This window comes from Salvelinus namaycush, chromosome 11, assembly GCF_016432855.1.
Source record: "Salvelinus namaycush isolate Seneca chromosome 11, SaNama_1.0, whole genome shotgun sequence".
NCBI classification, from domain to species: domain Eukaryota; kingdom Metazoa; phylum Chordata; class Actinopteri; order Salmoniformes; family Salmonidae; genus Salvelinus; species Salvelinus namaycush.
Window position 1 is genome coordinate 13580054 of NC_052317.1, and position 22814 is coordinate 13602867.

At 42.9% G+C, this 22814-nt stretch overlaps 1 protein-coding gene across 1 annotated transcript in view; it reads left to right on the top strand.

Annotated features, from left to right (window-relative positions):
- The first annotated feature begins 9506 nt into the window (after positions 1–9506).
- LOC120055842 (xenotropic and polytropic retrovirus receptor 1 homolog) overlaps positions 9507–22814 on the top strand; it is a 30553-nt gene continuing 17245 nt past the window's right edge. The window contains exons 1-2 of the mRNA XM_039003852.1: positions 9507–9963; positions 17345–17396. Coding sequence (XP_038859780.1) covers positions 9895–9963; positions 17345–17396 — 121 coding nt within the window. The 5' untranslated portion in view covers positions 9507–9894. The remainder of the gene's footprint in view (positions 9964–17344; positions 17397–22814) is intronic.

Genomic DNA, 22814 nt, shown 5'->3' on the forward strand with positions numbered 1-22814 from the left:
CCATATCTGCTTCAGACATAGCAGAGGAAACAAGGAAAGATCCAGTGCTTTCCAAAGTCTTGGACTTAACATTAGGAGGTTGGCCAACCTTCGTAAATGACGATAACCTTCGTCCATTCATCGACAAGAAAGACCAGTTGTCCACTGATCAAGGATGTGTTCTGTGGGGATCAAGGGTGGTGGTACCTCACAAATTCCAGAGGAGACTGCTATCTGACCTGCATGAGGGACATCCAGGGATCACTCGAATGAAAGCACTCGCTCGCAGTTATCTGTGGTGGCCTGGACTGGATCAGGACATTCAACAGCATGTAGGCCACTGCTCACCTTGTGAAGCTGTTCGCAACAAGCCTGCTGCTGCAGCTCTTCATCCATGGTCCTGGGCTGCGACACCTTGGGAACGCATCCATGTGGATTACGCCGAGATTGACAAGCAATATTTCCTTGTTGTCGTCGATGTCCATTCCAAGTGGATGGAAGTGTTCCCTACTCAACTGACCAAAGCTGAGAAGACCATCAATCTTCTCAGACACCTGTTCGCATCCTTTGGACTAGTCAAGGAGCTCGTATCGGACAATGGCCCTCCTTTCACGTCAAACGATTTTGAAATGTTTCTCAAGAACAATGGAGTAAGGCACATCCTGTCACCACCTTACCATCCGGCATCAAACGGAGCAGCGGAGAGAGCCGTGCAAACCTTTAAGAAGGCCTGGACTAGACTCGAGGTTCAGTCTGTGCCCACCCACCAAAGGCTTCCCCGGTTCCTGTTTACTTACCGTAACACACCACACACAGTAACGGAATGTACACCAGCTGAACTGTTTCTGAGACGCCAACCACGTACCCGCCTGACATTGTTGAAACCAGACTTGTCAAGCACTGTGGCAAAGCACCAGCTACAGCAGAAGAAAGCTCATGACAGACACTCAAAGACTGTCAGAGAATTCAAAGAGGGAGAGAGGGTGATGGTACGTGATTTCAGACACCCCAAGAGCCTGTGGAACTCAGGTGTGATCTTGCAACGCAAAGGACCTTTGACTTACCAAGTCCAAATTGGTCATCGCCAGGTCAACGTTCATGTGGATCATCTGCTACGGTCCAACGCCCCAGCAGAGACACGCCGAGAGAACAATAACGACCCCCAGGACTATTCTCCTGACTGTGGACGTACGGGAGAGACAGAGCCTGACCTTCCACCCGAACCTGGCCCACCACCGGAAGCCCAGGAGGAGCGGAGATATCCTATTCGACAGCGAAGGGCACCTCAAAAGCTTGACCTGTGAGTTGAGCTGGTTAAGGTAACAGACAGTAAAACAAACAAACACTTTAATATGTCCTAGATAAAAGGAAAGAAAAAGGACATTACCTGGGTTAGTTATTAGGACACAAACTCCATCTTCGGGGCAGAATAATCCCCTGGATTTGTGCTGGGCTCTGAAAAGTCTGCTTCAACCCAGTAGTTGAAAATGTTAAGAATGCATTGTTCAGATATTGCATTAGTAGTTCACTAACATATTTACCTTGTTCTCTGGGAGTTAAACACTATGGGGGAGGAGTGTAGTATCTGGGATCTACATCTGTTTATATTAGTTACTATGCTGTTACTAAGCAGTGATGTATTACGACAGTGTTACGTTACTACACCTAATAGGAAATGCACATGCGCACTAGTGTGCCCGGGAACTGTAGAGCACGAGAGGTTTTGACTAAACGAAAACTAACTGTACTCCCGTCTCCTGCCTGGTCATTTCTCCACAACACAAATATTACACTTAGCTACAGTATAGATAAGTGTATGTTGTGTAGTAAGCTGTTAGTAGCCCATGTGCCTCACCCTAATAATTTGCTCTATTTACTCCTCTTAATGTTGCCTACTGTTCTGACTTGGTGGTGCACATGTAGCCTATAACCTGTTTTAGAGAAATGTAATCATCAAATTTTGTAAGAGCTTTCATTGTCTGCTTATATGCCCCCTTTATTTATCCTCCGGTTCTGACTTGGTATACAGGGAGAACACTGTAAGAACGGCCCATTGTCTGAATTCTGTCGCTGTACATTTCAAAAGTGCTAAACAAATAATTATATTGACTACATCCATCCTAGTTCACTCATTAATATCTTAATCTAAATTACGGATTGCCTCTTATCCGCTTGTCGTCCCCTTATGCCATAGTTTGTGCATCTCAATTGTCATTAGAAACCACATTTGTTTAAGCAAGTGATCCATATCAGCTATGTTTTTTTTAAAGGCAGTAAATGAGGATGAATTAACTGTTTCGCTGCCAGACAAGGCTCCGCTGATAGCCAGGTGTAGCAGTGGTAAAATGTTGGAACTGCTGTTGGGAAAGCTTTATGTAGGCACCGTTTGTTTGTGGGCACCGTTTGTCACCGTTACAGTGCAATTAATGTGTTGTGTAGTGGCTTTGTGGGCATGCATCCCACTTTTTGTAATTTTTTTGCCACACCAAGATGCACATGCTAAAAATCGCCATTAGCATCAAAATGTTGATAATCTGATTTCCCCCTAGCTGATCATTGTCTGCATCCGGCTCTGATCATAGTGTAATGAGATGAAACCGGCAGGGAGAATGAGCTCCTCAGTGGTGGTCAGCGAACACTTAACCTTCTGGCCCATAGCCCTGCATTGCATCAACTGTGCCACAAAACCATGCTGAAGTGGTCAAGTCGATATTCACGTGTATAAACATAGGTTTGCTACAGGCATTGTTTTTTGTAGTAATCCCTAATGTAGCTAGAACTAGCGGTGTCTCAAAGCAGCCTCATAAAAGTTCAGTCATACAGTCACGCTTGCTATTCAGAATTGAAATATCTAGCCAACATTTTAAGTTGAATAACTTTGCTTGTGAACTTTAGAGCTGTAACAATTTGACGCTTTGGTTTAAGGCAAGTACAAACGTATACTAGTAGTAGCCTAGTCATCGCTCCTGCTCGAGTCATTATGGGTGATGCGAAACAACGTCATCTCACTGGCTTCTTCTCTGGTGATCTAGCTCTCATTGGCTATTGCTGATCACTGTTCTCAAAACTTGTTGTTGCACATCTCACACTAGACGAGCATTGCATATTTTGTACCGAGAAAATCCAACATGTTTGAACAAATTGTAAGCAAGGCAGTTAGTTAGTGCCTCCTAAACACATGATTGACATCAGGAAAATATGGTGGGCTATCAGATGAACATTGATGATTGATGTAGGAAAAATCTGCTAGTTAGCTAAACCGAATTACTTTTACTGAAAGTGCCTTTGAGCAGTCCCAGAAGTACCGATATTTTCACTGTTCATCTGATAGCCCACCATATTTTCCTGATGTCAATCATGTGTTTAGGAGGCACTAACTAACTGCCTTGCTTACAATTTGTGATGAGAGAGGGTGTTGTTGCAGAAATAGGACTATGCAACAACATCAACAATAGTTTATTTTTTCAAGCAGGGTGCCTCTTTTTTAATTTTGAGCACCTGACCCCTGAAAGGTATGTTCTGTACATGGCCCTGATCCAAGATGACTGTAATTTACACAGCGAGACTGAGATGATTTGCCCTACAGTCTTAATATGCTGAGGTCTAAATCTAAAAGTAGACTTGTGCAACATGCCCTGGAGTGTACTGGTTACCCTAAACTTCCCCTATATCATGCCTGACATGTAGACGGTTCCATCTATTCTTATCTCCGAACCATCTGTCCTAATTAACCAATTAGGCGAGAGCTTAGACAGGGTCATGGAAACATGGCCCAGCACACACAGTCATGGATACTAATCCCATGGCCGGTGGGAACTAGGTGAGATGAGACACTACTCAGTAGGTAAAGCTAGGACCTTCAGGTATTGCACATCTCACTATCAGGAATTGGTTGCCTGGTTTCATCCCTGGACACCTCAGCACACTGACTGAGGCTTTATAATTTTCCTTCCATTTTATTCCATCCTTTCCTTCACTAACACTGATCTGAAAGCACTGATCACTTGAGAGCAATATGGTGGATACCTATCCAGTTATTGTATGTATCAGTGGTCATATAGGAGTAGGTAGTTGCCCCCAATCACCAGTGCAGAGTCAGATGTTAGAATTGCAGGTATGCAAAGAAATCTGATCCTAGATCTGTGTGTAAGGGCAACTTCTGCCTCAAGCAGTCATAAAGGACAAGACGGAGGCCCATTAACAGCACTGAGATCTGGATCTGTTTTAATCTCTTGAAAGGGATGAGCATACTGTTCTGCTACTGTTACGAGAAAAGGAGCTAGGTCATAATGCTCATGTATTCGGGAAAACAGGATTACTGTGATGTTAAGTAGTAAACAAAAAAATAATGCCAGAAACTGTGTCTGTACTGTGTAACAGCTGATAAAGCTATTCAAGATTTAACTAGTGTAAAAACTAAGGTGTGACCGCATGCAACCTGGGATTTCACCTTCATCCAATATCAGCCCTTTCCCAATATAAAGGGTTAAAGCAAGTGGAGTATGTTTTGTAAGCCAAAGCATTCATCCTTTGTCCTTTTTCATTAGTAAAATCACAAGGCCACTGCCCAGCTAGATAAAGTGGATGTGGTATAGCCTGCTGCTCCACAAAGAGTCGCATGGTTTGATGCCGGCTTAAAAGGCAGAACAGATGTGGTTCCATCATAGGGAACTAATGACTGAAAGTGCAAACTAGGAAGAGAGGAAAAGGTTAAGCAGAATGTCATGGGAATGTCTTTCTCTGTCCATAGCATTTCTGTTCAACTATGTTATATGGCGAGATGTTCTGATGGACAGAGTGCACAATGTGCCGAATATGGTGACAGGTTTATAATGGAATGACCTACTGAATCTGAAGAATAGAGCCATTGAATCATGTGTTTAGATTGGACACATGCACATCCATGGCTGGCCAGAGGCATCTGTAAACTGAGCTCATCAGTCCTGACTAATCAATACAAATCTAACCTTCTTTTTCAGTGTGACTGAATTCCTTTGAACTTTGCATCAAGGTGCTTTGTGTGGCTTTACTGCTCTCTAGTGGCAAACTCAGACCGGTATGTCCATAGCTGAATTATGCAGTTATTTGGATGGCTCCTATATCTTGTAAATCTTGATATAGTTTGTTAATATTCTGATAGGCCTGTTGCTAAAAGACCCAAAGTGTGTGCTGCATGAGTATCTGACAAGAGTAGGCCAATTAGAATTAGGCTTATACATAATTGACTCATTAGTTTATTCACGTGTCATCATGCACAGTTATGTGCAAGCCAAGCCTAGACACAAATGTTCACACTCGGCATATGAAAATATTGCTGACTTGTGGAAAAAATATAGATGGACGTTTTTGCAAATAGCTATTTGAGAAAAGGCTGGTAAAATTGCAAGCGCAGCAACAGTCTCAAGGGCATTGGATGAGGATGAGAGGGATTTTGGAGCATCTGTCTGCATGGTGACGTCACTGACCCTGCTCGTAATCCTCTCGCGCTGAAAGGATGCTAAATTGCTATCGTCTGGAACGACATATAATAGTACAATTCTCACCGAAGAAGAATGCCGAACGAGGATGTATGCTATTAGATTAGATTTGAAACAATTTTTTTCCCGGCATCGAATCAAAATCCCTCGAATTCTGGAGACGAACTCAGACGTGATAAGAAGTGCTATGTGACTGGGGATCATTCCTGAGGAAAGAATGCGTCATGGACCAGAATAGCCTATATGCAGTTAAAACCTGTGTCGTTTTATTTATGTGGGTTGTATTTAAATAAGATTATGTTATTTCTCTTTAGATAATAGACAACCTGTGCGCACGGTTGGTATTTGGCAGCATTTTTATATGATTTTATTTACCCTAATCATTGTTGCCCTTCAACCAGACACGGGCTAAAAGTGTCATCCTTTAGGTGATTTCTGTATTTTGTATTTTTCTTCTTTGCGTTTTTCAGTGAATTAGGGCGTTGCAGAATTGTCAAATGTTTCCATTCGATGTCGGATTAGTGGTGTTGCAGGCTATGGTGTTTGTTGTTTGGCCTAGATTATCTCCCCTCCATCTCTGAATGAATGTTTGAGGAATAACGGCCTTGGTATTTTTATAGGATTATTCTAGTCATACTACTATGGTAAATAACATGTTTGTTTATGCTGCATGACAGGCGCGTAAGAACATCAAATGTGCCACCGCTTTTCACCTTAAGGCGTTTTCATTGTGATAGCCTACCACCTCCAAACTCAGAGCAATGCATACCCTTTCCTGCAAGGACTAAAATGCACGGCCGTCCCTAACCAATTTGATTCTCTTATAATGGCTGCCGTGGATTATCTCGTAGGCGTATTGGTGATCTCCTTATGAATAGCCGAGGTTGAGTCAACGAAATTTCAGGGGCCAAACATTATCCAAATTCGAGACGCAGGTTTTAGGGATAGACAATTGAGTTGTTGACCGCCTCAATTGGCTGCAACACCTTATATGGAAATTAGGCTACACTATATGGAATGCACCCCCATCCGAAGGGACAAGGACCGGTTTTATTTTTTGGTGATAATATGGATAGGCTTGCCTAAAATGGAGACCGGTGACGCCTTTTTCTGTCCATCCATGATTTGGACTCCGGCTCTCCGTGTTCACAGCGGACCTTGATTTAAAGTCATTCAATTAAGGCACGCGGTGAATGCCAAGAGCCGAGCCCTCGGCCTACAGCACTAAATGGACGCGACATTCTTTTGCGCGACGCTATTTTTTATTTATTTAACTAGGTAAGTCAGTTAAGAACAAATTCATATTTACAATGACGGCCTACCCCGGCCAAACCTGGACGACGCTGGGCCAATTGTGCGCCGCCCTATGGGACTCCCAGTCACGACCGGTTGTGGTACATCCTGGAATCGAACCAGGGTCTGTAGTGACGTCTCTAGCACTGAGATTCAGTGCCTTAGAACGCTGCGCCACTTGGGGGCTTACTTAAAAGCATTGCATCTGTAGCCTAATCAATAACGCTTAAATGAGTGATTCTACCACCAAATATAATTTCCTATACAGATTTCACTTCGTTATCGTTGCAGGGAGACATGCATGTTTGCCATTTCAAGCAAGCATTATGTGGTGTGGTGCGGCACAGAGGCGCTGTCCAAGATACATGGTGCTGAATTTGACCAGAGGCCGATGGGGCCAGTGTCATCATGCTGTTAGTCTGCCGTCAAAACAAAGCAAACTCAACTCTTATGTAATTGAAAGGCAAGAGTAATCCATCTCAAATGCTGTCCTCCATTGTGCATGGTGTGTTAGGCCAACTGTTTTTTTTTGAAAATCACTGTTTTTTAACTTCATGCCTAATAAAGATTTATTGAGAAAAAAGAGTTGTGTTTAGGTATTTATGATCTCTCCCTCTCTCACACACACACAAACTCACACACACGCGCACACACACTCAAGCACACACGCATGCACGCACACACTCAAGCACTAAATAGTTATATAACAGAACTAGTTTCACACTACAGAGGTGGAGCTGACTTTGCAGCATATTCACACAATCAAAAATCATCACACATACAGCGAAGCTCATTTCCTGAGTTCAATTCCAGTAATTCAACTTTCATTCATATTCATTGCCAAGAGGATTTAACTTTGTGGGGTCTTGTCACTCTTTAATATAGGGTTAACTTAGCATGTAAACAACCCTCTTTTGGGGTGAGTACTAGCTGTCCTTTTCACAACAGTATTTTGAATCCTTACAAGAAAAACTAAACATTTACACAAAAATTATGATTTGTGAGAATTACAGTGTAAAATCCCTGTCCGCAAAGAATATATTTTTTTAAATTTATTTGAGATATTCATCTTCTTTACAAGCAGCCAGAGGAATCCAGGGAGATCCCGATTGTGGCGATGCTTTACATTGTCTGATAAGCATAGCCACGCACATTTACATTAAAAAAACGAAACGTCCTTTGTCTGTCACAAATGTTGAATGCAATTATGTTTGAACTTACTCTGCCAATTGCCCAATGGGGTAGGTCTCTCAGCTGGTCAACATTTGAGACAACATATCCACAGGAAAAAATAAATAAACCCACTTCAAAAGGCGGGTCTCTGTGTGTGGCAATCAAGATCTGTTTGCTTATGACTTAAGGCATGTGCACAAGACGGAAGTACATGCACGAGATGAATGCATACTAACTGAAGTCTTGCAGACGTTTACATGGTTTTGCGCATGTGCCAATTAATATACATTTCAAAGGCAGTACTGGACCTCTAAAAAGTTGGGTAAACAATACTTTCCTCTGGATATTAAAAAAAAAGCCAAAAATGTTGATCAGATGAAGGACCAAACGCACAGACAATTAAACATTAAACATTTTCTGCTGTGTTTTGTTTCAGATTGTATACCAAGCATTGGTATCACAGTCTGATTTATTAGGCAATATGAGGGGTAGCTGTACCAGAGACTTTCATATAGGCCTACAGTCAATTAACTAATTAGACTAGCTGCTACCGCTTTGGTGCCTTTGGGAGAGCCACCCCTTAAGTAGACCAGAACTGTGTTCTATGGTAAACGGCCTTTAAGGGATATCTTCATTTACCCACCAATGTTAGCGGTACCTATGGACACTGCTTGGTGACATTATGCTCTAGGCATATCTGATAGTGACACTTGAGGGCGCTGTTGTCAAAAGAAACTCACGTGCCGCGTTTTGAGAGAGCGGGAATAGTGGAGACTGTGAGCATAGCCAACTCTGTACCAAGAAGTCTGGACCTTATAGGTAGTTGTGCATTTGCCCTGGAAGTGCAGGATTGCTGGTTCAAGTCCTACTCTGACTCTTTCCCTCAATCTCTACACTACATTTATCCTTATTATTGCATTGCCATCTAGTGACTACGTCATGATGTGTCTTATTCTGTTGGTTGCATACCAAGGAACAGTCTGAGCTCTGTTCATAACGCCTTGGTGCCAGACCTACTTGGGGCCAATCAATCTCCGACTCATAGTCTGTTGATAAATATAGCACTGCTCTGGGAGACACTGATGTTCACAACGCAAATGTATGATGCCTGACCATCTGGCAAGGGTTTGGACCTCACAGCAAAATCAGTGGTTTAGACTATAAATTGTGGGAAAGGCAAAGTGGCAATTTGCACATGCTCTTAACGTATTCCAAATGTAGGGAGCGGTGAGAGTTTGGAGAAAACAATCCACCTGTGGTTTATTCATTACGTCTCGCAAATGAAACCGTTGACCGTTATAGAACCAAACGGAAGCAAACGGAGCAGAACAGAAACGGGGACGGACCTACCTGAATTTAGCCAATATAAACTCTCGTTTTCGTAGCAAAACGTTTTCCGTTTTTAGTAGACGGTTTCTGTTGCAAAAAAAAATATGTTTGGAGTAAATGCTTTCTGTTGCAATACGTTTTACAACAGACGAAACGTTTTGTAACAGAATCGACGTAATGAATACACGCATGATTTTGTGCGTTCTATGAGCGGTGACGACACAAGTACGTCACTTTCTACCCAATGATGGCGACTGAACGATTTTACAGCACAAGAGGCTAGACCCGTGTTACCACAAAAACAATATTGTCAAAGTAACAACTAAAGGCGAAATAACAGTGTATTACAGTGACAACATAGTTAAGATAAAGGAGGAGAGGAGCATCATCTTGCAGTTATGTTTCGGGGTTGTCCCGCCAACGTTCTCCGACCATAATGTGAGACGGAGAAAAAGGGGATCTTGGACCGAGCAGCACAGTCATAATCTGGATGACAAACATTGCTCAGTGGTGATTCTGTCACATCATCCATGCTGGCTTTATTAAAAAAGCTAGCTGTATGATATCCATTCACCACAAAGAAAGTCATCTGACAGCTAGTATTTCATCGTCGAAAACCCGGGAGGGGAACCGCTGAGGAAGGATGAAATTCACGGAGCACCTTTCGGCGCACATCACTCCTGAATGGAGAAAACAATACATCCAGTATGAGGTAAATAGCTAGCTAGCTAACGTTAGCGGTCTTGCTTTTTGGCTTGCGCAGCTAGCTAAATTATGCTAGCTACGGTAGGTGCCAAAAAGGGGGTTTTCTTAAACGGAGCTTCTTTTTTTTTTTATATAGCCAACCCAACTAGTAATATCGGGTTAGCTTGCTAACCACCTCGCCAGTATCACAAATAGTTTCGGCTGAACCCTTGCCGACTAAACTCAACTCCACGATTTACGAAAAACGACCGATTTCAGCACCCAATGAATAGCCTGCAATTACACAGAACAATGTCAATTGTAATTGCAGGCTATTTGGGTGCTGAAATCAGCAGTTTTGGATAAAAACTTAATTTAATGAGACATCGAAGCTCCAGTCCGCCCACACTAAATTCGTCGCCGCTCAACTCCATCGTAAATCGTGGAGTTGAGTTTAATCGGCTAGGATTAGAGACTTCAGACGTTCAGGTTTCTGCACAGACGCTATGGATGCTTTAGTCTAGACTAGAGTGACCGGTTAAATTGTGTTTGAGAGCATTTTTAAACCTTCTAAATGGTTAAGAAATAGATGTCATTGTTGCAATAGTTGGTGAGTGGGCAACATGTACTATAATCTTAAAGCTGCAATATGTAACTTTTTGGGCAACCGAAGAAATTCACAGAAATGTGAATTATAAATGGCATTCTTATTGAAAGCAAATCTAAGAAGCGGTAGATATGCGCTATTTATATGCTTCCCTTCTTAAATGTAGTTTTAGCATCTTTTACTTTCGGTTTTGTACACCAGCTTCAAACAGCGGAAATTACAATTGAAAATATATTTCACAGGCTTTAGATCAGGGATCATCAACTAGAATCAGCCGTGGGCCAATTTGTTATTCAGCGGATGGTAGGGGGGCCAGAAAATAATCATTATTTTTTGTTGTTGACTAAAACATAATTGTTTCAAACCTTGATTACATTTGGTAACATTGACCTGCATAGGGTGCAGTCTTTCGGATGGGATATTAAAACGGGTGTCCTGACTCTGTGGTCATTCAAAACCCCATGGCGCTTATTGTAAGAGTAGGGTGTTCACCGCTGTGTCATGGTTAAATTCCCAACCTGGTCACATTCTGTCACGGCCACCTAATCATCCCCCTCATTCCTAATTGGCATATATCACTCCTCACCTCTCCACCTGGTAGCTGATGTGTGGTGGGAGTTCTGGTACAAAAATGCTCGCCGTGCATCACTGAGGTGGGTGCTACATATTGATGGTGGGTGAGGTGAGTACGTAAAGCGCTTTGAGGACCGTCAGTTAGTAGAAAAGTGCTATATAAATCCAATCTATTATTTGTATACAATCACCAATGTCTCTTATGCATGGGAATACTTGGGAACAGTTTTCTAAAATTAAAATAGCTGATTTCCTGATGTTTTTACAGTTCATGTCCAACAATAAAAAATTAAGAAGAAAAAAATGTTGGAAGTCCGAATCAAAATGTATTTGTCACACTGAACACATGTTTAGCAGATGTTATTGCGGGTGTAGCGAACTCGTGGCTTGGGGAACCCTGGTTTAGATTGCTTGTTTTGTCACATAAACTGAATTTTAACAACCAGGGAATGGCAGATTGATTTCTGCATATTGCACCTTTTAAATTGACAAGTTGAATTACTTTGCCATATTAAATTATTGTATGTTGCATTAACTTCCCTAATGTGGACAGTTTGTGTTACTACCTTACAAAAGCTTGCGTTTTCACCCCATAAAATTGATTTGAATTACACATCCTTTTTTTTTTACCTCCGATTGGTGTAAAAGTTAGTTATCACAATGACATGATTTATTGCTTAAAACAGATCAATATCTTTGGTTTTGTACCATTGATTTTGTCACACGCTGGGATGCACAGAACTTAGATTGAGGAATTAACCTCTGAAATGTAACTATATGTAATTGAAAATATAATCTACGTAATCCCCCAAGTTATTATTTATCATGAGTGCAATAAACAATAACTAGTAATGCTGCATACTGCAAGAAAGGTTCAAATCTAACCTTTCTGATAAATTGCTGAAGTGTAGTCACTTTTGAGGATACAAGCTCAAGTACAAATATTTTATGTATTTCCTATTCAACAAAACTGTATGAATAAGGCTTAAAAAAAAAATCTAAATAAGTATAATCAATTTATAAAACGACTTACTAAGATTTCGGAAAGTATTCAGACCCCTTGACTTTTTCCACATTTTGTTACGTTCTGGCTGAACCCTACATCACAGCTACTAACAAACTCAGTGCCTCTGTTCAATGGGGATGATTGAAAAGACCTGCAATCTATGGAACTGGTGTGGAATGCAGCAACATACTGTAGCTCTGCAATGAGCACCTGCATTTGGAGGTGACGACAGCTGCAGTCCTCAGTCAGACTGAGCCACAGCTGCTTCCAGTTCTAATCTATGCATTGCTGCTTCTTGCACTGATTTTTTAAAATAAAACATCTCTGTAAAGGGTCAGCTTGCTCTCCCTCTCCCACAGTCTGCTGGGCAGTGTGTGAACAAAATGGGTCCAGACCAGTGGTCCCTTAAACATTTCTTTGTTGTGAAATAAGCATACACACCAAATAGATTTATGGCATATTGATCAATGCGTGTCTGCAGGCCGTCATTCTTAAAAATGTATGAAATGTGGTGTAGTTATGTGTCCACCACACCCAGCCCCCTTTTTTTTCTTCCTCAGAAAATGGCACTCTCCATCTGCAGTACATATAATTTAATCATCAAACATCAGTGCTGCGAGGTTTCCTTCGTGGGATTAGCCTACCGATTAGAGATTGGCAGGGCTGGAACAGACACTGAATGATGGCTCTTTGGCTCTTGTGGGGGTCAGTTCTTTACACAATGATGACACAATTTGTCTTTCCAGACTCCCGGCTGTTGGCTAGAGTTGCACAACACATAGGGACGAATTATCACGTGTGTAGTGGTTTTCAGAAGTGTATTCTGAGAATCTGCCTATTTATGAGAACCTGTTTGTTAGATTCTGCCTGGCTGTGTGGTTTGTTTGAGTGTGCACACACACACACACACACACACACACACACACACACACACACACGTGTGCATCTGTGTGAGTGCATGCATGTGCAGCTCTGAGAATATAGGTGTTGTATTTGTTCACTGATCTCTCTCTCTTAGGGCAAGAGGGAAGCTGGCCTCTGCTTCACCATTCTGTATGAGCAGAGCACTGTACTGCCTCTGAATTAGATTCAGCAGGGAAACGGGCTGAGGCTTAAAGCCGATTTATACCTGAAATGTGGTCGGAGGCTCTGTATGAAGAATGTGATGCAATTGCGGAGCCTCCGGTAGCACGCAGAGTCCAAATGGAGCTCTGTACCGCATCGCCGTGCGCCGCCCAAATTTTGTAACAACGCGGAGGGTTACATATAGCTCCGCATTGACATGATTGGTTGATGGTAGGTGAGGGCGGGAGGTCCTGTATAAACACAAACTCACTTCCTTGACAACTTCCTTCACAACAGCTCTGCGCTGCTCAGCGAAGAGCAAGAAGTATGAACGCCCGGACTTCTGCAGAGGCCGTGTCACCATAGAATGCTGCACGGCCAATGCAGACGTCAGATTGACCCTGTGTGACTGTGTGCGCATTCATGTGTTTGCGTGCCATATTCATGTCTGTCTGTATTCATGTGTGTGTGACTGTGGTTACGATTGTCATTGAGAATAACAACAAGTGCCAGTCTTAGTACTGTCTGTGTGACCTCTGTTGTTGTCTACACTGCTGTATCTTTCGCTCTTGTGGAACGCTGGTGTCAGCCGATTTTCTGGCTGCTGGCTGTCACCTGATGCGAGTTACACCGAACCATTAAAGTCACAGTTTATGATTATCGCTGTTGTCATTGCAGAAAGAAAGGGTGGGTCGTATTCATTAGGGCAAAACGGTTTGCAACGAAAAACAAGTTTCTTATTGGACCAGTTCAGGTAGTCCCTTCCTTTTTCAGTCATTTTTTTTTTCTTCTGTTTGATGAATATGACCCTGATTATGGTTTACAAGCTCACATTGGAGATGCAGTGGCTAACTCACCAGTAGTTAATAGTTTATAGACAACCTACGCCTGCGTCTTGGCTTGTGCGTCATAGAATAGATGTAATCCTATTATAAGCGTGACACCCAAATATATATATATATATATATATATATATATATATATATATATATATATTTTAGCTTAGTAGCATATTAGGCAGACTAATGCAGTGAGATTGCAGACAGAGTGAGCGGTCAGTTGTAGTCAGAAGTCACTCAACTTGACTGTACATTCTAACCAGGCTCTGTCTCCTAGACTCCTCCTGGTGTAGCCAAATACACACACACACACACTTCCACAGTCCACACTGCTTTGATTTTTGCTGGCCTTGTGTTGTTGTTTGGCCTGTATTACGGTCTGCTGTGTGGGTTCAGCCATATGCAAAGATACCACAGACCTGTGAAAGGCCAACAGGAGTACAGCGTCAGAGAAGAGGGAGGATGGAGGGAGGTTGGGCTAAAGGGATAATCGCCTGCCTGTAGTGTTCTGCTTTCTTTAGGAAACTTACGCTTTAGCACCCGCTGATACACTTACTGCACAGACACAGGCTCAAGCAGGGGCAGTTGCCCTCTTTGTCACGTACACACCCACACACCCTGGGTAGTGTGGGAAAACGTGGGCTTTCGCTACACAAGTAGCACGGCGCCCTGTCTTGTAAGGCTATATGCTGAGCGTCGCATGACAGTTGGGGAGCTTTGTAAGCAGACCACGTAATGCCATCGCTGCCTCTGTTGCTGTTATCATCCCTACCATCTGTGCCACAAACAATTTGCTGCTCAGTCAAAATCTATCTGTTCCACAGTCACCATTTTAAAACCGAACAACCCTAGGGAAACACTGGACTGCTAGTTTGAAAGTAGTACAAAACAAGGGTAGAAAACGTCATGTGAAAAAGAGGAAGACACTTTTCTCACGGTGAAGCCTAGGAGCTAAATGTTCCCGTGGTTTTACTTACTAGCAATGATTTTACCACAAAGGGGTCTTCTTCGGGCCTTCCCGTGTGTTCAAAATGAATGTTTCTAATAAAACTACTGGAGCGTTCAACGGTGGACTGTTCCATTTTATATTAGCCCTCGCTCTCACAGGCTCATGGCGGGGTCATATCACTATCCTCAACTGGCTCAGCTACAGGGCAAAGTAAGAAAGACACTGGTCGCGTTCCAGCCCGCCGCACTGTGCAAAATGATCAGATTTCACAATGCCTTGAAGTGTTTTACATCTTTGGAACCACATTAATATGATATAGGCTAGCAGTCTGATGATATGTACGGTCCGACTGTGTGGAGATGGGCTGGAACACAACCAACCCCTCACAGAAGACCACAGCTAAGATGGAGGAATACACAGATGGGCCCCTAGTATGTTGGTTCTCACGCTGTCTCGCTATTGACTGTTTCTGAGATTCTATCTGATCTAGCCAAGTTCTAAGAGAATAGGTATAAACTAGTGCAAGTCATTTTATCCTCCATCTAGGTAGGATAGACTTACCCCCCCCCCCCCCCCCCCCCCCCCCCCCCCGAATCTCTTGTCGAGACTCTTAAGGAAAGTATTTCTAATAGTGTCTAAAGGCTTGGCTTAAGGCAGCGAAAGCTGACCCCAGGCTATTTGCCTAGGAGTAACATTTATCTGGACACTTTTTAAAAGGCATCTCTTGGACTGAGGAACTGAGGATGCTTGCTATTGTAGCCTGATGGTGAAGCTGTTGTTCCAAGGAGTCACATGATGAGAGAAAAAAAACAAGCATGTGAGAATGGATCTGCCTACATCATTGTTGTTGGGAACAGTGGGGGTTGGCAGTGTTGGACACACACACACACACACACACACACACACAAGTTGGATAAGGTGACAGTATGGAACCCTTATAAAGACCCAGCAAACACTGAATGATTGGGAATGATTGATTTGCGATTCCCACTGTAAGATAATACACACACACACAGAAACTCCAAACACTCCCACACAACACAAGTATGCCAACGAACCCAAAGCGCAGTGACTGATCCCAGGTCATGCACAGACAGCACCACATGCTCATTATCCACCATGGGCAGAAATAAAACAGGCACGACTTTAAAACTCCTGTTTGCACTTGTCCATGTCGGTACAACAACCAATAGGTTGTCTTCCAGTGAACTAGACTTCTTTCCCAATCATTTGTCCATTCATTCTCTTCATTCGTTGCTCTTGTTTGTAGATCTACTGAATCCACTCATTCAGCAGAGCATGAGTGACCTTGACCATGCGGCTCTATTGGCACCGAGGACTTGTATTGTCGTCTGTCTCACAGGCTTCTCCACAATAACGAGTGGCTTCTTGTTCTCTGCACTCCGGGACACACACACAAAGATGTAGAAAGACTGCAGTAGCTATCTGCTGCTGACTCTGTCTATTCTGAACCCATTGTCTGGACTCTGGCTAGGGGGCTAGGGCTTCGAAAAAGCACGTTCTGTTCTGTGTGATTGGCTCCGTGATGCACCAGAATAACCTTGACTGTTTTCTTTGTCATCCTGATGCCAAGGAAAGCTGGGACAGAACACTTCCCCTTTTTCACCTTTCTTCTCTATTGTTAGATTTGCATGACCCGTTTTTATCACGCAGCTCGGCTGCTTCCGCTGGCTGGCTGGCTGGCTGGCTGGCTGGCTGGCTGGCTGGCTGGCTGGCTGGCTGGCTGGTTGGCTGGTTGGTTGTACTGTCTCTGGTCTCTCTCTCTGGTCTCTGTCTGTCTACCTCTGTGCCTGCCTGCCTGCCTGCTTGCTCCTGGGCAGAAATTCTCTGGCTGTTTTAGCTAGTCAGCGGTGGAATAATCTGGTTGCCCACATGTTAAGGAGCGGCAGCGTCATGAGTCATACACTACAGCACATCACAGGGCTCTACGCTGAGCTTTTTTTACAAGGAGGACGTGTGCGCCTAAGTAACAAAATAAAAAAATGTAGGGGGCCACAAAGACATTGAGGAGAATGAAATATATGAGGTAATAATCCTTCATATTTCTAGGCGCACTGGTGCTCCTAAATAAAGATTCTGGGTCGCACAGCAAACCATTTAGGCGCATATGCGAGTAAAATAGTCGCACTGTATCATGTGCTGTTATAACACATTGTGCTGTAGGCTTACATGTGTGCACCTAAAGTGCATAATTTAAAGTGTTTACAGGTTGAAACGTAAATAATGTCGCCTCAAACAAAATGTCTGCAGTGCATTAGGCCTTTTTATGTGTCATCCGATTAGTTAGGTTAGTGATTCATATTATTATTTTATTTACCCCTTTCTTGTTTTTCTATTTCTGCTCTGCAGGCTTTCAAGGATATGCTGTATTCTGCCCAGGACCAGGCACCCTCTATCGAAGGTAAAATAAGCGCTGTGTGTGTGTGTGTGTGTGTGTGTGTGTGTGTGTGTGTGTGTGTGTGTGTGTGTGTGCACATGCAGTGTACGTGCATATTGCACACTATTAGGGCCCAACCCTGACCCCCACGTCCCCCCCAACACACCACTATTAGGTAACCCATGGCCTTTCAGTATCAAACTGCTGCAGATATCAATGCAAGAACAAAGTCAATCACCTGCATTAGATAGACCAGGAGAGAAAAGCGCTGGGCAAAGTGGAAAATGGAGAGAAGGAAAGACAGAACAGAGGAAGAGTGTTGAGCCAGGGAGAGGAAGAAAAGTGCACAATAAGCAAACTTCATCCCTCAAATACCCCTCTTTCCTTTAAACGATGCTTCTGTCCATCAGTCTTTGGTCTAACAGCAAGGAGAATGACAGAATGCTTTGCTCCAGACTTTTTCTATTGTCGCTGGCGTCATCATAGCTGTCCTCAGTTTATTGGACGGCTAATCCATTTCTACAGTGCGATTCTCAGTGCAACGCGTCATGGTCCTTTGTTAAGAGTTCCCTGTGGTGTCTGCGTGGCATTGTGAGCTTGAAGACTTAATCCAGCTTGTTACGTTTGACCTGGCCACAGAGGCTACTTTGTTCCACTCACCTGTCAACACCTTTTTGTAGGAGCCTGAGGTCTGGAACACAGTCAAAGCTGGAGGGAACTGCAGTACACACATGCAGGTGGAGGATTGTATAGTGTAGCTGATTAGGGTGAAAAGAGTTGGTATCTGTCAACCCTGAGATGTGCCTGAAGTTAGAGGCGTTAGGCGAGTCAAAGCTTGAGGGGACCCAAGAAGGCATGTAGGTTGAGTATTGTACAGTGTAGCTTCTTTCAAGGGATAGAAATGGTTTTCTATCAAACGTGTGCATGTCTGCGTGTTAGACCTGGGTTCAAATACTATTTGAAATCATTTCAAATACTTTATCCACTCACCGTGGGATTAAAATTGATTTAATTTTTTTTTTTTTTATCAATGATCTACACAAAATACTCTGTCTAAGTGGAATAAAAAATAACTCCTATAGGTCTAAGCCCTTGGTTTGCGATATCTACTAAGCTAACATATATTTTAAAATGGTCATACCATGGATCATTTAGCTATTTGATTTTGAATTTTAGGAACCCTGTAGGTATATTTAAGCAATAGGGCCCGAGGAGGTGTGGTACATGGCCAATATACCACTGTTAAGGGCTGTTCTTATGTACTAAGCAACGCCGAGTGCATGGACACAGCCCTTAGCCGTGGTATATTGGCCATATACCGCAAACCCCCCCAGGAGCCTTATTGCTATTATAAACTGGTTACCAATGTGTTGTCATACCTGTGGTATACAGTCGGATATACCATGGCTTTCAGCCAATCAGAATTCAGGGCTCAAACCACCCAGTTTATAATAAGAAGTATATATTATTATTATTGATTTTTATATTGATTTTGACCTTTACTGCTATAGCCCATAGAAACGCATTCAATAACACATTCATAAAATGGCAAAACAGAGTAAAAAAAGGAATCCTAAGGAATAAGGTTGACGTGTCCGTCCTATATCTAGGCAATATAAGCAAACTCAGGATTGATTTGTTAGACCCATATTTAGTCACTTTAGTTATGGCACTTTTGCACCCTATTCACGTTGTGATTTTTATGGCCCGGCACTGGGTTAGCTTCCTGGCAACTCCCCTAAAGCTTGTGTGCGTCAGAGCTAAATGTCCGTGAGAGTCTTACCTGTCCATGTTGTTGACTTATTCCTTTGTAGCTCAAACGGTTCAGTCTGGACAGTCGGTTTTGTGAGAAGACATCTTGTAAATTAGGACTTGGGCGTCAATGTTCAGATGACTGCCGTAAAGCCTGTGGATGTCGTAGAGCAAAACAAACAACACTGTCGTGAGAGTGTCCTTTCACATGCCCCATGTTATGGAATTGGCGCGAGCTTTATAAAAATCGGCAGAAAGAGAGGATTGAGCTGTTCGCCACTGATGGGTTCTGACTTCTAAATTTGAAATATTGTTAATAATCAGGTATCCTATGGAAAAGGAGAAGGGCCACAGTCTGGTTGTTACACCAGAAGTTATTGGTTATGTATATGGTGGAGTCAATTAAGGTTGGATATGAGCCAGGGGCTTGGAATGTTACTGTGTGAGGGAAAGGCAATCACATGCTTGCGGTCACTGATAGGGTGGAGAGCTGTGGATTAGTGAGGAATGGGGGTATGAGGTCAGGTCAGGTCACATGACGGGAGAAAGAAGGAACAGTTTATTAGCCACATCACTTAGCTTCCTGCCTAGCAATAAATATGTAATGTTTAGAGGGAAGGAGGAGAGTTCACCTAAATTGGGGTATATACACTTGTGCTGGTGGGAACATGTCTTTGTCTGTTCAGCTGTCTGAGCCAGTGGGTGAATACACTTTTGGTTTGAGCTTTTATAGTTGTCTGTCAGGTTCTAAATAACAGGGTAAAAATGAATACCACTTAAAGAAACTATGTCTCTAGCATAAAACACACAGGGGGCTATTCAATATTCAAAGTCACGTCAAATTACTCTAGGGGTGTTTTAACGGGTATGTCTCTTAAAAACTTTGCGCACGGGGAGTGTACAATATTTTGTCATTCTTTTTAAAGCTCTTCAAGCTCTGTCAAATTGGTTGTTTATCATTGCTAGACAGCCATTTTCAAGTCTTGCCATAGATGTTCAAGTTGATTTAAGTCAAAACTGTAACTAGGCCACTCAGGAACATTCAATGTCGTCTTGGTAACTCCAGTGTAGATTTTGCCTGGTGTTTTAGGTTATTGTCCTGCTGTCTCCAAGTGTCTGTTGGAAAGCAGACTGAATCAGGTTGTCCTCTAGGATTGGCTCTATTCCGTTTCTTTTATCCTGAAAAACTCCCCAGTCCTTATCGATGACAAGCATACCTATAACATGATGCAGCCATCACCATGCTTGAAAATATGAAGTATTTGGAATGTGATGTGTTGGATTTGCCCCAAACGTAACGCTTTCTATTCAGGACAAAGCTGCAGTTTTACTTTAGTGCCTTATTGCAAACAGGATGCATGTTTTGGAATATTTTAGGTTAGTACTATTGTGGAGTAATAACTACAATGTTGTTGATCCATCCACAGTTTTCTCCCATCACAGCTATTATTTTTTATTTAACTAGGCAAGTCAGTAAGAACAAATTCTTATTTTCAATGACTGCCTTGTTCAGGGGCAGAACGACAGTTTTTTTTTACCTTGTCAGCTCGGGGATTCTATCTTGCAACCTTTCGGTTACTAGTCCACTGCTCTAACCACTAGGCTACCTGCCGCTCCAGGTAAACTCTGTAACTGATTTAAAATCACCATTGGCCTCATGGTGAAATCCCTGAGCGGTTTCCTTCCTCTCCAGCAACTGAGTTAGGAAGACGTCTGTATCTTTGTAGTGACTGGGTGTATTGATACACCATCCAAAGCGTAATTAATACTTCACCATGCTCAAAGGGATGTATAAAAAGATAGGTGGTGCCATTAGGTAGGTGCCCTTTTTTGCACGGAATTGGAAAACCTCCTTGGTCTTTGTGGTTGGATATGTGCTTAAAACTCACTACTCGACTGAGGGACCTTACAATTATCTGATGTGTGTGGTCTAGAGATGGGTTAGTCATTAAAAAAAATCATGTTAACCACTAATATTGCACACAGAGTCCATCCTACCTATTATGTGACTTGTTAAGCATTTTTACTCCTGAACTTTGTTATGGCAAGCCTAAAGGGGTTGAATACTTATTGACTCAAGACATTTCAGCTTTTAATGTTTGATTAATTTGTGAACATTTCTTAAAAACATAATTCCACTTTGACATCATGGGGTATTGTGTAGATCAGTGACACAATCTCATTTCAGGCTGTAACACAACAACATGTGGAAAACGTCAAGGGGGTTGAACACGTTCTGAAGACACTGTATATCCCTGGGTTTCTTCGGCGCAAAAACAAACACATATTCCTGTGTTCATCTGAGGTCATAGTTCAACATCACTGCCACTGATAGGATTGGAGCGAGCCGATCTCTGGGTCTGTAGGTGCTGTTGCTATGGCTGGACAGTGGACACATGGCCTGGAGTGTTGCCCAAGTTGAAACTCGACTCATCAGTGCGTCGGCAAAAAAGTATTGGGACACTGTTATGCTCTCAGTGTGTTTACTGTAATAGCAATGTAGTAACCAACCGGTGTTATATAACCAAGAAGACACCGCAGTCCCGCACACTGTGAAACTCCCAACCAAGTGTTTTTGATTTTTGTTCATACCCTTAGCTCTTTGTTCAGTAGGCCTACCCTTTCCAAACTCTCAACTGCAGACTGCAGTCGTCTTTGTTTTCATCACTATGATACACCGTAGATGCGTTCACTACATGAATTAGGCCGAAAGGCATCGTTTTTTTCCTTCTTCTTCCAATCAACAGATGACAATAGAACTATGAGTGAATTGATTGTTGTGATTGCTGCAGCTGTTTGTCAGTGTGTTTGGTGAGTGTGTCAGAGAGAACGGGAGCGAGGATGTGAACTACCCACGTGTGGTAAATGACAGTTATGAATGGCTGTTGCTTATGAATATGTGTGTGGGTGTGTGTTGATTATCTCGGCTGCTGTTTTTGTGCCATTACGTGTGTGTGCCAGAACTGGGTGTAAATAGCTGTTATTTGCCATGGCAGACTAACGATAATCACAGGCCCATTTTAGGCTAAATTGAATGTAATTGAAAAGTTAATGATGGTCCTTGGAAACAGCTGAGGTTTGCAGACTTGTGAGGTTGGTTTCGCCCGTTAATTTTCACACACAGACATCATGATGTCACTTCACCAGCACGCCCACAAGTCTGACTTCACTGCCACCACCATCTTACCCTCCGTGTCAAAATTGTTTTAAGGGTCTTTCTTCAACCAAATAGGCCAACAATGTGTGCCTACTACTCAGACTCTCCTGTGATTTGGCAGTGTGTCACACACCAACCAATCTATACACAGCTGGGTATCTCCAATCTTGTCAGCCCTCCTCAGGGCCCAGACGGCCTCAGTGACCCAGTTCTGTAGAGGTATATAGAGTTACCCAAACCAGTTATACAGGTGCTGGCTACCAGTACTACAGTGGCTGTTGTCATGCCCTGGGGCAGTTACCATGCCCTGGGGCAGTTACCATGCCCTGGGGCAGTTGCCATGCCCTGGGGCAGTTACCATGCCCTGGGGCAGTTACCATGTTGCCATGCCCTGGGGCAGTTGATAACCTTAATCAACCCAGGAGTTCAACTTCTTACACTATACACTGAGTGTTCAAAACATTATGAACACCATGTTCTTTCCATGACAGACTGACCAGGTGAAAGTTATGATCCCTTATTGATGTCACTTG